At 41.4% G+C, this 20,413-nt stretch overlaps 1 protein-coding gene across 1 annotated transcript in view; it reads left to right on the forward strand.

Moving 5' to 3' along the window:
• tenm1 (teneurin transmembrane protein 1) overlaps positions 1 to 20,413 on the forward strand; it is a gene marked incomplete at both ends in the record, with an annotated part of 191,939 nt that overhangs the window by 152,806 nt on the left and 18,720 nt on the right. The window contains 4 exons of the mRNA XM_080501719.1: positions 6,992 to 7,146; positions 13,711 to 13,794; positions 14,228 to 14,422; positions 19,909 to 19,996. Of these exons, the coding sequence (XP_080357845.1) occupies positions 6,992 to 7,146; positions 13,711 to 13,794; positions 14,228 to 14,422; positions 19,909 to 19,996 (522 nt within the window). The remainder of the gene's footprint in view (positions 1 to 6,991; positions 7,147 to 13,710; positions 13,795 to 14,227; positions 14,423 to 19,908; positions 19,997 to 20,413) is intronic.

The following is a 20,413-nucleotide window of genomic DNA, read 5'->3' on the forward strand; positions in this document are numbered from 1 at the left end:
GATGGGAACACGCACTCGCATGCAATTCCCAGCGTTCACATGCAAACGGCATTGTGCGTTTCTCAAGGAGAGAGGATGAAAGTGAACGGAATACCACAAGACCAGGTAAAGACTCTTGAAACAGTGTGTTATTCAGCTTCACTTCCAATTGGAGTGGAGCAGTTAGTGAGCCCTGCGGGCTGTCCCCAGCTAATGCAGTTGACTATTTATGGCCAGAGAGCTTCACTAAAGCCGGTCCTACAGGTAAAACTGTCCGTCTGTCTACATCCACTTGTCACTCACCTACTCATGTGCTTTGTACAGAAATGCCATGGGCCATAATCAGCTCCAGCTACCATCATTTAGATCCTGTAATAATATGTCAGTCCATATCATTAACACCCACTGAGCCTGGGGATATGGGAGGGCAGTTTGAATGACTTGCACCTCAGGCTGCTGCCAGTGTGTGTGTGTGTGTGTGTGTGTGTGTGTGTGTGTGTGTGTGTGTGTGTGTGTGTGTGTGTGTGTGTGTGTGTGTGTGTGTGTGTGTGTGTGTGTGTGTGTGTGTGTGTGTGTGTGTGCGTGCGTGCGTGTGTAAGTGTAAGTGTGCGCATGTAAGTGTGTGTACATATGTGCAGTGGCTGTGTGGGCGTATCAAAGTTTTTCTTTATATATGGAACTTTAAATATGGAACTTTCATACATGTGCAATATGTGCATGTTTTTACTGAGATGGTTGTCTCACCAGCTGATAGACAACGGTGTGTTTGTTCTCTGTACGGTTTTACAATCCGTCTCGCTTTTCTCCTGTACCGTCAGCCCCCTTTTGTCAGCTTTGCTGTCAACGTTTGAAAGGTGAAAATACTGTCGAAGGGAAATCTGAACAATAGCAGCAGGCTGACTTCCTGCGATCTTGAGGGCTCAGGTGTTAGCTGGTTTTTGCACAAACAGACACACACACATACATACATACGCACATCATCTCCTAATGCTCCTGGAGCCGACTGGGCTGTCTACTATTGCTGCTAAAGAAGACACACAATCTACAAATAAAGTTATAATTAGTCTTCTGCAGTTGATTTTATTCTCACTTTACACCTTCCCTCACCTCTCTCCTGCACTCTGCTTGCAAAGCCCCTGGTGGCTTCTTCTCTGCAGATAGCTGTAATCAACACTGATGTTCTCTAAGACCCCTCTTCAGCACATTAATCAGATGGGATTGTATTGCAGGGCCACGGGGGGGCTGTTATAACTGATATTCTTTTGACAAGGACACAGAACAAAGCGATTCTTTGATTGAGAGTGATTGGCCTGTAATAGTTAATTGAGGCAATTCCTCATCATGCCCCCTTGTCTTATCACACCCTTTTTTCTTTCTCCCACTTCTTTTGGCACTGTCTGTACTGTTTTCTTTGGCTGTGTTTTCTTCTCAAATCTGAGTTGAATGTGAATAGCTTCACTGTATCACCCTCTGCTTTACTCTGCTCCTCTCGCTCTGTTTTTCCAAGGTCAGTGCAGCTCCGTCTAATTCACTTTGCTTTGATGATAAAATCCAGTCCCAACTTTAGCCAAATGTCCGTCTCCCTCAGGAGTTGAGATTTATCTCAATTACTCCTCCACCGGTGTGTCTGCCAGCTTCTAAACATGAGTATCAGAGTGCCAGGTTCACCCAGGGAGAGACGGTAAATCTTTTGATGTCTTGCGAGTATCCATTGGCTATACGGAGGGGCTGTAAATTCCCCTAACGCAGCGCACAGCTTTATCCACAACAGCAGGAAATCCAGGCTCTGACAAGGAGAATGTGGACTAATCTACTGCCTTTTCAATAAACATGGTGAAATACCCTTAAACAACACATAAACTGGTGTAAATCCTTTCACCAATGCCAAGCAATAACAGCAATCTTTCTTCATTGTTGTGCTTGTGTGAGGATGAATAAGTCAGTGGGGCACCGTATTTATTGTTAATGATAGATTGGGAGCTATTTAGATCCTGCTTGCATGTAGGCAAGACACTAGATTCTGGGAATGCACACTGAGGCTGTCATAAAAGGAGGGGAATAATGGAAGGGAGGAAGAGGATTTGGGGTGAAGGCAATGGAACCAAAGTAGGCGAAAAGAAAGAATAATATCCAGGGACAGAGGTAGAGGAATCAGTATTGAGAGAGAGTCCTGGCTGCCTCGTCATGTCCTTGTGCAGGATTTATGAGCTCTAAGATCAGGGACAGGTTTAGGGGAGGAATGGATGGGAAAGTGAAGAGAAAGGGGGAAGAATGCGTGGACAGCGCTACAACAGGGAGAAAGTGTCGCATTTCAGGCCTAAGTCGACTCCAGACGGGGCCGTGGGTTGAGACGTTGCTCCCGCATAATGCCAGGTGACAGGAGGAGATATGGCACGACAGAAAGCCACGGAGGGCGGGATAAAAAAAAAAAAAAATGGGTTGAGCAGAGAGAAAAAGAGGCCAAAGATTCAAAGGTTGCTTATTTGATAAACACTCGCAAGATACAGGGCAAGAGCCAGGGTGCGCTCAACACGAAGTAGGCGAAAGGACGAGAGGAGCTAAACAAGGAGAGCGGAAGAGGGAGCAGAAGAAGATCAGGTTAGGGAGTATGGAGAGCAAAGAAAAAGCAAGAGGAGGGGAGGAAAGGTGTAGTTCAAGAGGGGGGGGGGGCTGAAGCTGTGTGGCCAGTGTAATCTGTTTGTGTCAGAGGGATGATGAAGGGTCCAAGAGGGAGAGCTCTGCAGTTCACCTTCTGGCCTCTGGAGGAAACACGCTGACCCTGGCCCTCCCCTCTGCTCACCTCCCTTCTCCTGCACCGCTCCACCTGCACGATTTATGACTCGCAGGGTCGGTCCAGGGTTGTTCAGTGTGAGGACGAATCTGGGTTGTTGCTCTGTTCGCTCCCATGCGTTGGTATGCAGCTTTTGCGCGCGTCCAGACGTTGAACAAAATCACGCGTGAAAAGAGAGACCGCTGCGTTTCGGGAAGGCTGATGCCTTAGTGATACAGGGGATGGGGGTGGGGGGTGAGGTGGGGGGGAGTGATTTCTATCCCCGGCTCAAAGAGAGAACACAGATACATCCCCACATAAGCCACTATGACAGAGTGTGAAAGGCGGCGAACTGACAAAAATCCAGAGAAGAATCAAGGAAAAATGGGACAAGATGACTGAACGCAGGAGGACTAGCCGGCGTTGTGCTGCATACCGATGGTGTCGCTCTATTCAGCGTGGTCAGATCGCTCGTAGAATTTCTTTGAGAAGTTTAATTCCCCTGAGGGCTTGTGTTGGGAAGGCAGTGAAATGCTTCAGCAGGCCCATTATGTGTAGAAAGAAAACAAAAAAAGTCATTTAAAGACATTACCCTGTGCTCTAGAAATTCCAGATGAGCCTTTCACACAATTTTCTGTCATTTTACTGCGACACAAATCAATACTTTTATGTATGCAATGTCTTAAATGACTCTCTGCGCTTGTAGTGATGAACCTTTGTCAGTCTCATTTCCAGCTGCAGCAGGCGGCTATTTTCAGAAAAACCTTTAAAAAAAAAAAAAAAAACCTCCTTGTTTATCACATCTTCCTCTTCAAAACAGCAGACAAAGTTTTTGCTCCTACCTCCTACCTCCAGGCTAAAGTATCTGTTTTGACGTGGCTTCTTGGATATGAAATGTATCATCCATTTCATTTTCAACTGCGCTCCTTATAAAATACGATGTAGCTTTGTGAACCCATTTCAAAGCCTGTGCCTTTTCTTGAATTTGTTCATTCAGTTTATGTCACAAATCAATTTAAAATGCAAATCAGATTATACAAGGCACCACTAAGACATGTGAAAATAGGACACCTTGATAAGGTATTCAAAGCTTGGGAATAGTTTAGGCCCAAGGCACAGACAGTTGCACGAGTGTTATCACATTGACGACAAACAAGACAAACCACAGGGACACGGTGGTGTGTGTGTGTGTGTGTGTGTGTGTGTGTGTGTGTGTGTGTGTGTGTGTGTGTGTGTGTGTGTGTGTGTGTGTGCGTGTGTGTGTGTGTGCGTGCGTGCGTGCGTGCGTGCGTGCGTGCGTGCGTGCGTGCGTGCGTGTTGGGGCACACTGTTGACTTGCAGCTATACGTTTATAATCCTCGATGCATATCTCCCGTGTGGGTTTTCTTGCTCTCACAATCCCAAGTCATGCCTGCGAGGTTAATGAGCTACTTTAAACAGTCTGGAGCTGAATGTGAGTGATTGTCTGTCTCTTGGCTCTGTGATGGACTGACAACCTGTCCAAGGTGTGTCTGAGGTCAGCTGGGCGCGGATTAAGCCTGGATGGGTGAAAGTTCCAAACTAAATGTTCCTAGAGTTTTATTTAAATAAAGATGCTGTACTGTCTCAAAGTTTCCAATCAAAACCCCTGAAAATAAATTAAAAACTGGGCAAGTCAACACAGTATTACTGAAGTAATTTTTCTTTCTCATTGGCTGTAAATGCACATACAGACTCGTGGGACAGGGGAGCGAGGACATTGAGCAGTACTTGGATGGGATTGGCTTCATGCCGCATCTCAACCATTGAGAGCATCGGAGTGTGTCTAATCCTACGTTCAAATCTGCTGGAGAGAACAACACAAACTACACTGTTTTTCCATTTTGAATGTCTTTTGCAGTCAATTTTCACATATTCTCTAGATCAGATATGTACCTGATATCTTTCAACATCTTTCTACATGATGCTTCTGGCTTTAATTTCATCAAAATGAGAGGGCATCACAAAACAGGTGTATCAGAGAGGTGATTACACAATTAAATGAGTTTGTTTTGAGACAAACTGTAGACACATAAAAATATGTTGAAAATGCTGTGAGTTATGATCGTTGTAATTGTGTAAAACTTCTTCAATGGAAGTGAAGGGACTGGAAGCAAAGCGAGGATCCATCCAATAACAATGATAAGAAGAATGCTTTTTATTTACAGGTGCATTTCAAGGCTGCCAATGTGACCTTACATTAGAGCGGCTCATAAATACAATAACACAACAACAGACAGAATGAAATCAAGCCCAATAATCTCGTTGGGAAGAAAGGTTTTTTTCTATGAAGAAATTATTTGATTATTAAAAAAACAAGATAATAAAAAAACCCACTTGAAATTAAACAGCTCTTGCATTTTTGGAACGATAATAGGGCATGACACACAGTGAAACTGTTGAATATACAATTTTATCTAGAGTATCACATGTCCTCACCCTGTTCCTCACACAGATCTCTTACCTCGCAGTCAGGAATCCTAGATCACACCCAATGCAATCCGCTTGTTACCTGTATTGATGCCAAACCCATTATACCATTATACAACTGGAGGTTGACCCCCTCTGATCACACATATGAAATATAATGTGAATAATCATAGAAAAAAACATTGGGTTTCAGTGAATATTGTTACTGAGCATTAACACATTTACGCCCAAGCGTATCACTGTCATTTGACACTTACAAATACATTTTGGAATGTTGTCCATATTCAATATGTTAATGCTAGCTAAGCTGGTACGTTAGAAAAAAGTAACAACAGTGATGTTGTTGACTTCCTGGTCTATGTCCCCGAGGTCACAACGACCAAAAATCCTTTCAAAAATAAACAGGACTGCTATATAAAACTTTCCTATTCTATTGTTTTGTTTAACAATTACTACATCAGATGTTTATTTTTTTTGTGTATTCAGTCTTTTTTCTGTCCGAATCGAAACTTTAGTTGCTGGTGATAGGAAGACATTGCATTGTTATTTATACTATCTTCACTGCCACATTACTAAAAGAGAAAAAAAAAACAGGGTGATCATTGGATTTATTTAATCTGATCAACAGAACCACTCTATATCTTTTGAATGAGTCAATGTGATTTCCATAATAACAATGCAATGAAGATATATCTTCATAAATATGGCCAAATAGTCAAGGTTTTGCAAATAAACAGTTATATGCTCAGTGTGTTTCCCAGATGGATCCATATATGAAATCTTTTATTCCCTTCCGTTGTGAACTCCTTTTCCTTAATACTGTATTGTAGAAAACACCATTTACTTTTATGATTGATTGTGACTTAGTTGAATATGTGGGCTTTATCTCCATAAAGTCCTGTGAGGCATGCTCGAGATAAAGAGCTGTATGCATAAACCTGACGTGACTTTAATGATAAACCATAAACAAAATGCTTTTCTAAATGACACAACAATGAGTCACATGCTCTTGAGCTGGCAGGTAGAAATGCTAAAATATGGCTCACTGTCACAGACGCCAAGCGAAGGCAGTCACGGGGAATTGGCGGCTCGCGGTGCGAGAGGTGAGGGTTGAGTCACAGAATATTATTGTGGGGAGAGTTGAGTCAAAGGGCTATTCTCTGTATGGAGATGAGAGAGAGATGAAGGTCGCCCCTCATCCATAACAGATGATTCATAGTCTGCCCTGACCTTTAATACCTGGACTTTCCTCTACACCTCTTTCTCTCTGTCTCTCCGCGAGCTGTCTGTACTGCAGAGCTCTGCTGCAAGGAGAGTTCAAGTGTGCGCTGTTCACAACAAAATGAGCACACCGTGTCCATATGTGCTCTGCAAGTGCAGGTAAACAAACAAGCAGCCGGGCAATCACGTGCACATCTGGAGAGCGGCCGAACATTTATAATGCGCATTTGCACAGGAGTCGAATGTCAAAAGTTCACTGCGGCACCCTGCTCACATCTAATGTGACAAATAACTTCTTCCTCTAGTTGCATTGTTCTAATCCCTTTAGTGGCTCTGGAATGGAAATATAATTACATTTATGTGGTGCAGTCCCTTTGATAAGACAGCCACTTGCTGAGCTGAATGTCTAACTGAGTTGGATGTCTCTCCGAAACTCTCTTCTCTCTCTCTCTCCTCTTTCACATGCCTCTATTTTTTTTTTTTTATGTTCTTGTTTTTCTCCATTCTTACCCCACTCACTCCCTCTTGTTGTCATCCCCACAAGCTCATTCTGCGTCTCTCTCCTCCGCCCAGGTATTGCAGTGGATAAAAGAGGCGTTGTCTACTTCGTTGATGGCACCACCATTCAGAAGATTAATGAGCGGGGCTTGCTCTCCACCGTGATTGGCTCGAACGGACTGATGTCGACGCAGCCGCTGAGCTGCGACGCGCGCATGGACATCAGCCAGGTAAGCTAATAACGTCGCAGACTTTTTAATAACAAGTAGAAAGCAGAAAGCGTGCTTATTTTTCCAGAGAAAATAGCCCCTGTTGTTTAAATAATCAGCGGCAAAACAAGTCTCCTGCAGGACTTCTGTGTTGAATAATTATAGTCATTAAATCAAATTGGCAATTAATCGCAGAGTATTTGTTTGTTGTGCTTTTACAGTCAGTGAATGTTATCAATTTGCGTCACCCAGCTTTTTATCGACAAACGCTGTGGCTCGTCGAATGTGCTTAAATATGTGCATGAGACCAAAGACAGCTGACGTCCAGGTTTGATCAGGCAACCTTCAGATCGCATTGCTAACTTATAGCAGGCCTATTTGAGCCGAGGATGAATTATAAATGAGCTGCTGGCTCCATAGAGAGATCTGTGCCCACACACAGGGATGCAAGCGGACGTGTATATGTGTGTGAGTATGTGTGAGTATGTGTGTTCAGTCCAGGTGAATTCCCAGAGATGCTATTATGTGTCTTTAAAGGTGCCCGTGCCGCCTCGCTCTTTTGTTACACGGGGGTGGGAACGCATCCAGTCACGTTCGTCCTCCGTTTATGTTTGTGAGTGGAAACCAGTGTGACCTCAGTGTTGATGGAAACTGGTGTCGCCCTGGCTCAACAAACACCGCCGCTGAGATGTACGATGAGTGGACAGCACAGTGTTGGGCAAATATTTTACTGCGATGTTACACTCAGTCTTAAATCCCCCCTCATTTTTTGGTTTAATAGTGTGTAAACAGCACAGCAGCTATACAATCCTCATGAAGTAATGAAATTAGTTTTCCTTGGGCAATGGAGGCGTTCAAGGTCGAGAGGAAAAGTTGAATTTGATAAGATGAGTTACATACAGCTTATATTTCCTGGCATAGGGTCAAGTGTTGTTTTTTCCAGCTTCTGTTAGCGCTCTTGCTCCACAGTGAGAAGGTCCCTCCTTCAAATTTCGTTGGGATCATTTGTGGGTGAAGTTTGCATGTTCTGCCCAAATCTAGAGTGAGATTAACTTGTGATTCTAAGGTTCTGGGGGCCCTTTATTTATACAGCTAGTCCCATTGAGACATGAGATTTGATTTACAAGAGAGACCTGTTCTGGACAGAGCATATATTAAGATCTCATTTACTCCGAAGTGTCATGACTCCCCGTCCACACTTTAGAATAGAATAGAATAGAATAGAATAGAATAGAATAGAATAGAATAGAGATGTTTTATTGACTACCACATTGATGGAGTAGAGTAAACAAAAAAAGTCTAAGGTAAGTAGTCTGTGACTGTTATGGTGGAGGAGCATGTGCAAAACTGAATTTGACCAAAGATTTGGCATTGGATTTGTAAATGAAGATACACCAGTGGAGAAGGATAATGATGCATAATGATGGGCAGTTGAGCAGAGAGTAGAGAGTGCACTGATGTGTGAAAGGTTTGCAGCCTGTTATGAATCCAGCATCTGCAGTGAGCTGGCAGGACAGTCATGGAAACAATAGCTCCGTCGTCGAGATGAGGTAAGGCAGCAGCAACGAGCCGCAGATACAAGGATCTGAAATTACTTTTTACTCTTCATAATAGTTAGGCCATAATAATTCGATGTTAGGAGGAACCAGTCGAGGGGGCTTGTGTTTGATTAGTGTGCCTGCCTCTCATTCCCATAGCGGCGGTCGTCTACAAGGCATAGTGACATGGGACAAGGTCCTGAGGTTAATCCAGGAGCTGCTGGATAGATTATATCTCCCAGTCGGCCTGGGAATGAGCTCAGAGGAGCTGCAGAAAGTTTCAGGAGACAAGGATGTCAGCATGTCTTGGCTCTCCATACTGCCAGGAAACATGGACAGCATTGTTAACCCCGGTGCATAGCATAGCTTTAAATTAATTGTGAATTACCCATGAGGATGAAGCAAAAACAAATTAGAAGCAACATAGATTTTATATTTGTCTCCAAATCAATTTCAAATTTGAAGTGAAAGAACATCTTTTGGTTTACCACAAACGCATTCCAGTCTTTTCTACTCGTACAGTTTTGTTTTCCCTCTTTCCCCTTCTACCTCATCTTCTAGAGCTGAAATGCTGCTCGGCTGGATTAAAGTCTAATGATTGACTTGGCCAGTCTAAAACCTTCCCCATTACCCTCTGTCAAACTCCCTTATTGAGTTGGCAGGCTTTTTTTTTGGATCATTGTCTTACTGCTTGAGAAAGTTCAGCGCCGTTTTGTTGTACACTCCCTATGCAAAGTTATATTGTCAGTAAAGGCAGTGGAGAAGGTTCCAGACGCAGCCATGAAACTACTTCCACCATGTTTCGGGATCAGGAGCGCATCATTTCCACCACTTTGTTCTGAGACTTTTCTTGCTCCTCTCTGCACAAACTCCATTCGAGTTTCGGATTTGTACAGCTGATGAGTGGGTTGGCCCTGTGTGTTCCTGCTGTGAAAGCCTTCCTCAGGCGCCGCATTTCGATACTTTCCCTCTGCCCTTTGGAGGTTGCGTGTGATATCGCTAACAGTTGTTTGGGGATGTTTCTTCTCAGCTCCTCCTAATGTTTCTGCTATCAGCTGTTGTTTTCCTCAGTCGACCTGCTGCACGTCTGTTGCTCAGCTCACCGGTGCTTTCTTCATACTGTTCAGGAGGCTTCAAATTGTCAAGCGGCGCCTTTAAATTAAAAACAAAGTGTCTGCTCATGACACCTAAGGCATAAACCCAGAGAGGACGTACACATTCAGATTTATTGTGCGATCATTCTAACAGGACACATCTGGAACAAGAGAAACACCTGCCAGTAACACGATCCGGCTTTTTCACTGCACTCTGAATCAGGTGGTCTAATACAAAATGTTTTCTTCTGCGTTGTTTAACACATGCAGTGGCGTATAGTGGAAAATAAAAGCTCGTAAAATGCCGGCTAAGATCTTAGGTTTCACTGTTCCAGATGCCAAGGATGTATATGATTGCTAAACGCTAAGTTCTCTCACCCTTCACTTGTAAAGAAATGTTGCATCAGTAATGCTCTTGAGGATATTCATTTGACACTTTACTTCCCCAATTCCAGGCAGTAACAGCCCCGCAGCTGTGAGCCCAAAATTATCTACCTTAGTCTCAAAGGACAAGACACATCTAGCAATACTGGGCCACCAAATCTGAAAAATATAGGCCTGGTTTATGATCCCACCACAGAAAGAGTCTGCGGCTGCTTCAGCATCTTCAGGATAGAAGAGTAGTAATAATCAATGTGTCGATTGTAGCTTGTAAATACTTATGGGTATAAATCTTTTTTTTTCTCCACTGCAGCTTCTCTCCTGCCTCCTCTGGTGCCAGCCCACACAGACATTGCACTTCTCAAAATACTAGCATTCACATTGTAAGCGAGAGCCAAATATCCAAGTGCAATAACTGCAAAACAAGTATAAGTCACAACTTTTTGTTAATTTGACTTTTGTATCTACTCAGAAATATCCACCCATCTTCTGCTTGATATAGGTCCTTAATATAATACTTAATCCCAAGTTTTCAGTATTGAATGTTCAAATATATTTTGGAATGACTGAAAATAATATGCAGGTACATAATGTACATCTATAAAATTACAATAGTGTTTTATCTGACCTATTTTAAATACGTTTTTTTCTTAAAGTTAGATTTCCAGTGGAAGTTGTGCCATCCAATCACCTTACACTTTCCCCTTGCATATGAGTGGGAAACAGACTTCAATAAAACACTTAAACATAAGTTATATACCATTTGTTTTTAGACTGTTCAAATATTTACATTGACTACAATAATGCTAAAATTATTTAGTTTAATGTTCATTTCTTTTACATTTATTGATATATAATTCCCATTATCTCGTATCCATATCAAGTTATTTCTGGGAAGTGAATCTTTTTCATATTTTGATCACTTTGTGGGAATTAAAGTCTGCTGCACACCAGAATATATTTAGATTTCTGAGTGGCCCAAAGCATCCTGCAGTTGAATAGCTGCCTTTCAAGATGCAAAAGATTATAAATTAAATTTCTGCAATCATACAAGTCCAGAAAAACAATGTTGGAAACATGAATTTTAAAAATGGCATTGCGTAAACCTATATTTTGTTCATAACAGAGAATAAAAGTGAATCCAGATGTTGGGATATGTAGGTGAGGAAAGTAAGACATTTCAGATTTTATGACTTCTCAGAAAAGTTGGGACCGAGCCATGTTCACCAGTGTGTAGCTGGATATTCTGAAATGGATTCTTCCACTTTATGAGCAAAGTCCTTTCTATTGGTGTAGAGTGTGGACTGCAGCCAGGACACTTCAGCATCCGGACTCTTCCACTACAAAGCCATGCAGCTGTAATGGATGCACTTTGTGCTTCAGCAATGTCTCCCTGAAATATGTAAGACCTTCCCTGAGAGAGACCTTTGCTGGACGAGGGCAAATGTTCTAAAGGCGCTTACACACTCTACAAGAACAGAGAAACCTGTTCATTTCCTCCAGGTTGCGAGAAAAAACTTGGCCAGGACATCTCGTGCTTCATGAGAAACTAAAAGTGCAAAACTCCTGGGAGGGAAAGAAAGAAAGAAAAAAAAAAAAAGTTTTGCCCAGATGATGTACTGAGAAGAAGCTGCAAGAATTCCCAAACCAGGTCTGAGAGGAGCTAATTCTTTCCTCTCAGAAATTTTGTCTGATTTGACCACAGAGTAGACGGCTCTCTTTCTCTTGTGTGTGTCATGTTCTGCTTTTGTTTCTTGACTTCATGACCTTTATTTTTTCGTGAGTTCATGAATATCTCCTTTTAAAGCATTGCAAACTGAGAGCCCAGAGATCACCATCGTCCAAAGTGACCCCCAGTTTTGCCCTTTGCACACAAAGATTTCTCGTGTCTGAAAACTTTTGATGAAGTTATGCACTATAGATACTGGGATCATTAAGGTCTTTGCAATTTTGCTTTGAGGAGCGATTTTCTGAATATCCTCCTCATCTTTGTAAACCGGTTATACAGACGACTGAACTTATGCTCATCCTTGAGATAATCTGGCTCTTTTTTCTTACTTAATCATTATATTGGCCCTTTTCCTAATGGAGTTAATTGCAAAAATGCTTCCCTAGTGTCTTTCTTTTCTTTTCAAATTAGAACCACTTCATTTGCTGTTTTGTTACCCATTTCACAACTTATTCGAAATATGCGTATTCAAAAGAAGCTCATTTCTTTTTAGCTTACTTTCATCGCCAGTATATTCTAATGTGAAAGGTTTATGTGTGTTTTTGAGAAGTGCAAATCATCAAGCACCAAGTTATTAATTACATTTTACACATCGTTTTAGTTTTTTAAGGAGGTTTTTTTAGCTCCAATCAAGAGTCCTTTTGCACAATTCCTTTGCTGTTGCCGGCACCACACAGCACATAATTCACACCTAATTAGCGAAAGGACTCACAAACGTTGGCAGTGGCTAAAGGGTTAAACCAAATTTTTTTATTCCATCTCCGGTTTTAATTCAGCGGGCCCCTCTCTGCGTGCAGGTCAGCTTGACTTGTAGAGGCAATCACCCGCCGCAGTTGCAAAGTTCAATATCATGAGCAGGGGAGATTTGATGCATGTCCTCTCTGGCGGCGGAGACGGTGAGTCCCGCTTGATGAATCTCCCCACCTCTTAAAATGGGATTTCTAAGTCAACCCTCTCCTCTTTCTCATTTGACAGAGCCTATAATTGGACATGTCAGTGGCAATTTAACATGATCCATTTATTTACCAATCCGTCTTCACAGTCATCAATCACCTGATCCCTGAGACGCGCCGCAGCGTCTCGGACGCAGCTCGCAGTCGGAACATTTCTGCGTGTGTGTGCGCGGGTGTGTGTGTGTGTGTGTTGTGGACAGTGACGTGTGGAGGCTGTGCACCGGTGTACTTTCGTCTGGCTTTGACCCCCGCGGTGTTAGCGGACAGGGTGTGCTATTTGAGCAGGCAGCAATCATGGTTATTGGATGACATTTGGAGCGGTGGCGCTACGAGGCTTGAATAAACACGGGGAGGGCTCCCTGCACGCCGCTGACCTTTGCATGAGCAGGGAGGGTCAGGAGGCCTAATACTATGTTATTAAAGAGATATTATTTTGTATCACTTGTAACCGACTGAGAAGATCCCACATCACACCAATTTTAAAGTCTCTGCATGGGCTGCCTGCTGATTTTTGAATTGATTTTATTGGTTGTTAAAGCTCCTGATGATCTCTACATTTACGAGATTTACCTTTATCACGTGAGGTAGATATCATTGTTAACATTGCTCCTGCGTTTCCTCAACATAAGTTAAGGTTTCTTCAGTCATCGAACACATTACACTTTCTGGTAACACTGTGAATAAATGATAGAGTGAAGAAGGGATCATTGTAGGGTTTTAATATTAGATATTTTTGTGCTACATTTGTTGTCTTGTAATAGTAGAAGTTTGATTGATTGATTCTATGGTTGACAGTGAGCGATCACTCTGGTCTCTCCTGTATTTTTGTTCTTACTTTACATGCAAATATAATAACTGTGTGTTTGATGTGTTCGCGTGACATTAACCAGGTGCGTCTGGAGTGGCCGACCGACCTGGCAGTGAACCCGCTGGACAACTCCCTCTACATCCTGGACAACAACATCGTCCTACAGGTGGGGATAAAGTCCTGCAATGCATCTTTGCAATGAACTCCTGCTTTGTATTTAGTCCTGTGCTTTTTTTTTTTTTTTTTTTTTTGCTTTTTCCTTGAGAGCTTGAGATGCCGGCAATAGAAGTGAAAAAATACATTTTCACAAAATGTAGTGCTGTCACTGCCGGTGCATTTGGACTGAGTGAGTGAGGCTGCTGACAAAAGAAAGTGCACCTTGTTAAAAAAAATAAAAATAAATAACATGCTATAACGGGTCTCTGCGTGAGTTGTTTTTAGGAAGGTGTCACTCAACTGTCTCTCCTAAATTAATGAATTACCTGTTTGAGCATGTGTGGTGTGAGAACATAATGAGTAAGTAGAGGAAAGGGGGTTTATTTGGTGAGGCTTGATATGTCTGATGTGTGGCTTTTGTTTTTTTTTTTATTTGTTTTCAGGTGTCTGAGAGCCTTCAGGTACGCATTGTGGCCGGACGTCCAATCCACTGTCAGGTTCCAGGGATTGATCACCACCTGGTGAGCCGGGCGGCTGTGCGCGCCACCTTGGAGGCTGCGAAGGCCATCGCCCTGTCCCACCTGGGAACGCTGTTCATCGCCGAGACGGACGAGAGGAGAATCAACCGCATCCAACAGGTCAGCAGACTGTTTATACCGACGATAAACAACACCCTCTTCTCGTATTTGTTACGTACATTGCATAACCCCATTTCCAGATCAAATCAAAACAAAATTCAATGGTGTGCTGATTATAAAAGCCAGGGCGTCAAACTCCTTTTAGTTCAGGGTCCAATTTCTTCTTTTAGTGGGCCAGACACATAAAATAGTGCAACAATAACCTTTGAATTTAAACTTCAAAGTTATTCTTTGTTGTGGCACAGAATATATGTGATGAAAATGTCTATATTTTCACAAAACCAAACAATTACTATGGAAAATTACTACAATCTCAACATAAAGACAATTTAAATGATACGTTCTGATGCAAAATACATTGAAATGTCCAAAAACATTCTTCTATAGCCGTTGTGTAATGCGGTGCGCATGCAAGTGTGTTTTCTTTGAAATTCCAACCATTTTCTTGGTGGTTGGTCCAGATTGGAGCCTCTTGAAGTCCATGTCAGCCTACGGGCCTTATGTTTGACAACCAACAATAGTCAACCTGCTTCACCTGGGTGCCACATCTGCCACATTAGGCCAGAGTCCATATATTCTTCATCAATAAACTCCAACTTTAATCTATTTTATTTTCACAGCATGTAGACAAGTTGAAGTGAATATTTTCCCTGAATATCAAAACATTTATAATATATTAAAGTTGGTTTTTTTTTCAGATTAAATCAAAAAATTTGTTCAGCTATGACAAAGTTGCTTTAGGGGTCAAATGCAAACCACCGGCTCGAGGTAGAGTATCACTGACAAACCACTATTTGAATAGTTGTAGTGCTAAAATATAATGTTGATTATACTTCAATTTAAATCTGATACGAGCAACACTAAAAAACACACACACACACACAAAACCACGCACGCACACACCAAAAGGGCAAAAGAAAATCTGTAAAAATCTTGAAAAAAATAAATACATCACAGAACAGAAGTGGAAAATCTCACCTCTAAATGAAGTAAACTGGCAACAGTCCAGTACACTTGAGTGTGTTAAAAAAAAAAGAAAAATCTGAGGGCGAGTTGTTCAGAGCTAAACATGAGGAGGTTCATCAATTTTTAAACATTGTGTGGGCAAACAGTGTAAAAATGAAAAGAACTGTGGCTTCCAGCATCTATTGCGCCTCATAATAATAAAATAATCTCTGTAAAATTATCTGTACACAAGGCCAAAAGCCAATATTGAATTTGGATAATTGTGATTTTAGTCAGCGCTGTGTTAAACACACTGAGGGAAAAGAGAAGGAGATATTTCTGTGGAAGTCACCACATGAGTTCCGTCCTGTAAACCATCATCTGTGACCACACTTCATCACTTAACACTTAATCACAAAGGAAGTGGGTTGATATTTTGAAAACAGGTGAATTTTTATTGTAAAAGTCCCTCACGGCTGACATCGAAACACTTCATCATGGCCAAATCCAACCAAAAGACAGCCGTCATGTTGCCTAGTAACCATTTCGCTGATCTTCACGGTCAACATGAGAGGTGAAATATGTCAAAATGAAAAAGCCTCTGAAGCAACAAAACCCAGAATAACTGCTAAACATGAGAGACGTTAATGAATTGAAAACTTATCGCCCAATTTGATCAGACAGATGAAATTATAACATATTGCTGCACAAATACCCACAAGTCCAAATGTTTATCATGGTTTAGTGAGGATTAAGTCTGCGTAAAGAGTTCACTTAATGCACTTTTGAAAAATTCATGAGTTATTCTTAAGAAAAAACCCTGCAAAATCTGTTTTACTGCAGTGTTTCAGACTAATGTGCAACAGCCTGTCGCTGACTTCGTTAGCAACAAGGCAGCCAGTTATCGCTGCTCCATCACTGACCTGCTGTTAACAGCTGTTGACCTGCCCGACCTGTGTCACTCACTGCAAGCTATTGGCAGGAAAACATATATTGATGTGTTATAGAGCACATCTGGAAAGTATTCACAGTGCTTCACTTTATACCACATGTCGTATGTTAGTCTGATTCCAAAATGGATTAAATTCATGGTTTCCTTCATTATTCTACACAAAATATACAATAAAGAGCACAGGAAACACTGTTTTTGCAAATGTATTAAAAATTAATACTTTTCCAATGCACTGTATTCATATATGGACTCAATTTACAAAATGTGCATGTCTGGTTTGCAATTCTTCTAATGTTAATTTTGTTTTAAATTAACTATTTTCATTTAACTACACTCTTTGTGGGTTTTATTATGCACAATGTGCCTTGACTTTGTATGTGTGATGGGCAATTTTAATTCAAAACTCGTACTAAATTCAAGCCAAATGTCCAAAATAATCAGAGAGTGATCACAAAGCAAAAGGCCCATCATCACAAGAATTTCTCAAAAATGAGAGCAGGGGGGGAAAAAACAAAAACAAAACAGCTCAGCTTGAGTTGACACCAACGCTCCATCTGGCCTTTTGACACTAATTTAGCCTGAGACTTATTGCATGATGAGTCCCACCGCAGTGAGGTTGTTTGCATAACAGATGCTGTGCAGCATGTTCCTCTGAGTTGTGTTTACACTCCAATGTACAAAACTCTGATGCATCTGAAAGATATTTCCGAAAGCCCACTTTTTATTTTTTTTTTCCGTCCATTACCTCCATGAGCTCGCAGCCACAGGGCTGTCGCATTTTGGTAGCAGCACCTCAAAGATACTGGCTGCTGGACTCAATCAATAGTCCCTTTGTGGTCTGCAGCACCATGCCGGGTCCATGTGGAGGCAGACAGGAACATATAAATGCCTCAAATGCTTTTTTTTTTTTTTTTTTTTTAAATGGGGGCCAGTCAGCCATGTCGAATCAAGCAATGAATAGAATGGTCTCTCTTTTTTTTTTTCTTTCCCCCTGTATTTGTCACACCTGTTTTATGTTTGGCATTTCTCGGACTATATTTATCAAACGTCTCAGGAGCATTCAGACAGAAAGTCAATTTAGTACAAAAAAAAAAAAAAAAAGAAAGAAAAATTCACCCAGTCGACATTCACACAGTCTCTCAGCAACAAGTTCAGACAGTAAATGACACTTTTCTTTTTGTCAGCGAAGTGTAAAATAAAATGAACGATAATGTGTTTTGAGATCTGTGGTGGTGATGAGAAAGAAGATAATGATGAGTTCCGATTTTCACAGTAGTTTTTGACGCGCAATCAACAGATTCAGAAATCAGTCAGGCGAGTCCAAACACGCTGTGACATGGAAGAAACGGTGTTATATGCAGAACGTTGTCTCACTGGGGAAACACACGCAGGTATATCTGCTTTAAAAAGATAAAAATGTGACATTCAAGTGAAGTTACCGTTTAAATCGTCTTGCATTGCACCAGTTGCATCTTGTTCTCTCAGAGCGTTAATAAATGTGAGCGTGCCCTGGCTGCAGTGAGGATTATTTTGGCACCACTTCCCCAGACCAGGCACGTCTGTTCATCGCATGGACTTGGAACATTTGGCCAGAACCTCAAGGATCACACATGCATAACCAATATGTGTGGAATTTTTGATTTTATTTCAATCCTTTATGGAGCCAGCGAAGTTACTGAATATGCATATTATTGGAGCTTTGAGGTGCATTAAAATCACAATCATTATATGCTAAATTAGCTCCGTTGTGACTTTGTTTGTTTATTTTCAATTAAACGCAAATTGCCGGCACTCGTTCTCGTTTCGTAGTTTTTGAAGACTGAGCCTTTTATCGAGCTGTGAGGAACTTTGTCATTGTTTTAAAGTCAAAGCCTCGGCTTTCTATATTTCACCACCTCGAGAAGTAAGCGCGTGTTTTTCATATCGCTGCCTCCATGCTGGGGACACAAAACAGATTAGGGCAGCTCTGCTGGAGGATCCTGGAGGAACTGTGAGTCTTTTTCCTGGGTCAAGGTGATGAAAGGCTTTTATGAGTGAAACTGGGACTTTATGTGCAGAACTTTTTGACTTTTGGATGCTTCGTGAAACATCTTGGAGATGTGATTGAATAATCTGGACGGAAATACTGTGACACACCTCAAACATGCATGCTACTAGTATCCATAAAAACATGTAGATGTGGAAAAATAGAACGATAACATGAATGTTAAAATGAATTTAGATGAATAATTACACAACACTGAGAAACCAGTCAGACATCAGTGATGCTGCAGAGAAAGTATCTTACTTTATTGTTAGTAAAGTAACCACTGTGTAGGGAAATGTGTGAAACATGTATGCTGAAGGAAACCGGCACAAAGACATATTTTACTATTTTATTACTTCATCAAAATTCAAGGTGACTCTGGATGGATGGATGGATGGATGGATGGATGGATGGATGGATGGATGGATGGATGGATGGATGGATGATGGGCGGGTGGATGGGTGGGTGGGTGGACTTTATTGATCCTGTGTATCAACCAATAATGTCATAATGAACAATAATGTCTTAACTTGGCAATAGTGCGATCGGACCGTTGAGCATTACCTTCATAACATCTCGCCAATAATTTGAGAAACTGCTGAATTAAGGAGTAGCATTTACATTTTGTTATGACTACGCAATACTGACATACATGTTTACAATTAGAAAAATATACAAGGAGCCAAGAAACCAGCCACATACAGAGGATATGATTTGTTGGATGTGTCATTTTGCACCAAAAAGCATTGTAAGATGTGAAATAATACTGAAATTGCATTTAAATTTACAGAAAAATCTCATCTAATTCAGGTTGTGTAAAAGATTGGTACCATATTGTACAAAGGAAAACATTTGGAGTAGTTATTTGAAGGTTAGAGTGCTGTAATTTACTGCTCCATCCTACTTTTTAATGAAATAGACCCTGTATTTTATTACATATTTCACGTTAAAAGTGCTATTCAGGTGGGCTGTCAGTCCTCTCAATATGGGAATGAAAACAAATAGCAGAGCAATAATAACTTAATGATAAACATCTCAAATGAACTTTCCCTGAAGGACAGAGAAGCTAAAAAAAAAAGAAAAAAGAAAATAAAACATCATCCTCTCCAATTATCTTCCAACAAAGCCTGCACCTCTTGGACCAGTTAAGAGTCTTCATCCTCCCATGATTAATCAAAATCAAATTGTTGGTGTAGCGGTTTTCACCTCCTTTTATTGCCCTCAACATCAGCACAATCTGTTTAATTTGTTTGGAGAACAGTGCAAAGATTTCTCAGTCAGTCAAACAGACATTCATTCAGACCAAACTGACTTTTTTATGCGCCGCCAGAACATAATACTTTTGTTTTCCCTTTAATTGAAACAAAGAGTGTCAAAGATGTCAGCTGAGATTTTTGTTTCAAGTGATGATCCAAACACGTTGTCGTCATTTTGTTTTACTATTCAGTAAAGTTTAATCCTTTTAATAAAAGGATCTTGCGTGAGGCCACGGAGCATTGCGCTCTGCTCAGCGATGATCTACCGCAGCGTTTGGTGACGTGTCGCTTTCTGAAATCTCCACAGGTGTCGACCAACGGTGAGATATCGGTTATCTCCGGGGCCCCCACCGACTGCGACTGCAAGATAGACCCCAACTGTGACTGCTTCTCTGGTGGGTCATCAGGCACACACACACACACACACATGCACACACCTGCAAAGCCTTTATGCACACTGACAAACAGGGAAGATTTATCCTAAGAACCTGCATGAAGCATGCAAAATTGATTGCGTTTTAACTTTTATTGCATTTCACATTGAAGAAGATGAAATAACGTGTAAAGGTTTTATATGATGGAACAAAAAAAAAAAAAAAACATGCCCGTACACACAATAGGCAACAAAAAAAAAATCTTATAATAGAGTTTGCTCATAACAGTCAAGGGAGGGCAGCTGAGGAAATGCCTCTCACCGCAATAACTGAATCAGACCCCTGAACAAAAATAGGTGTAGACAAATGCTAAATCTTCATTGTGTCCCATGAACTTAACTTTCGCGTGCGTTTGTACACAAAATCACATTTGCACCT

Source organism: Blennius ocellaris (genome assembly GCF_963422515.1).
Source record: "Blennius ocellaris genome assembly, chromosome: 9".
Taxonomy (NCBI): Eukaryota; Metazoa; Chordata; class Actinopteri; order Blenniiformes; family Blenniidae; genus Blennius; species Blennius ocellaris.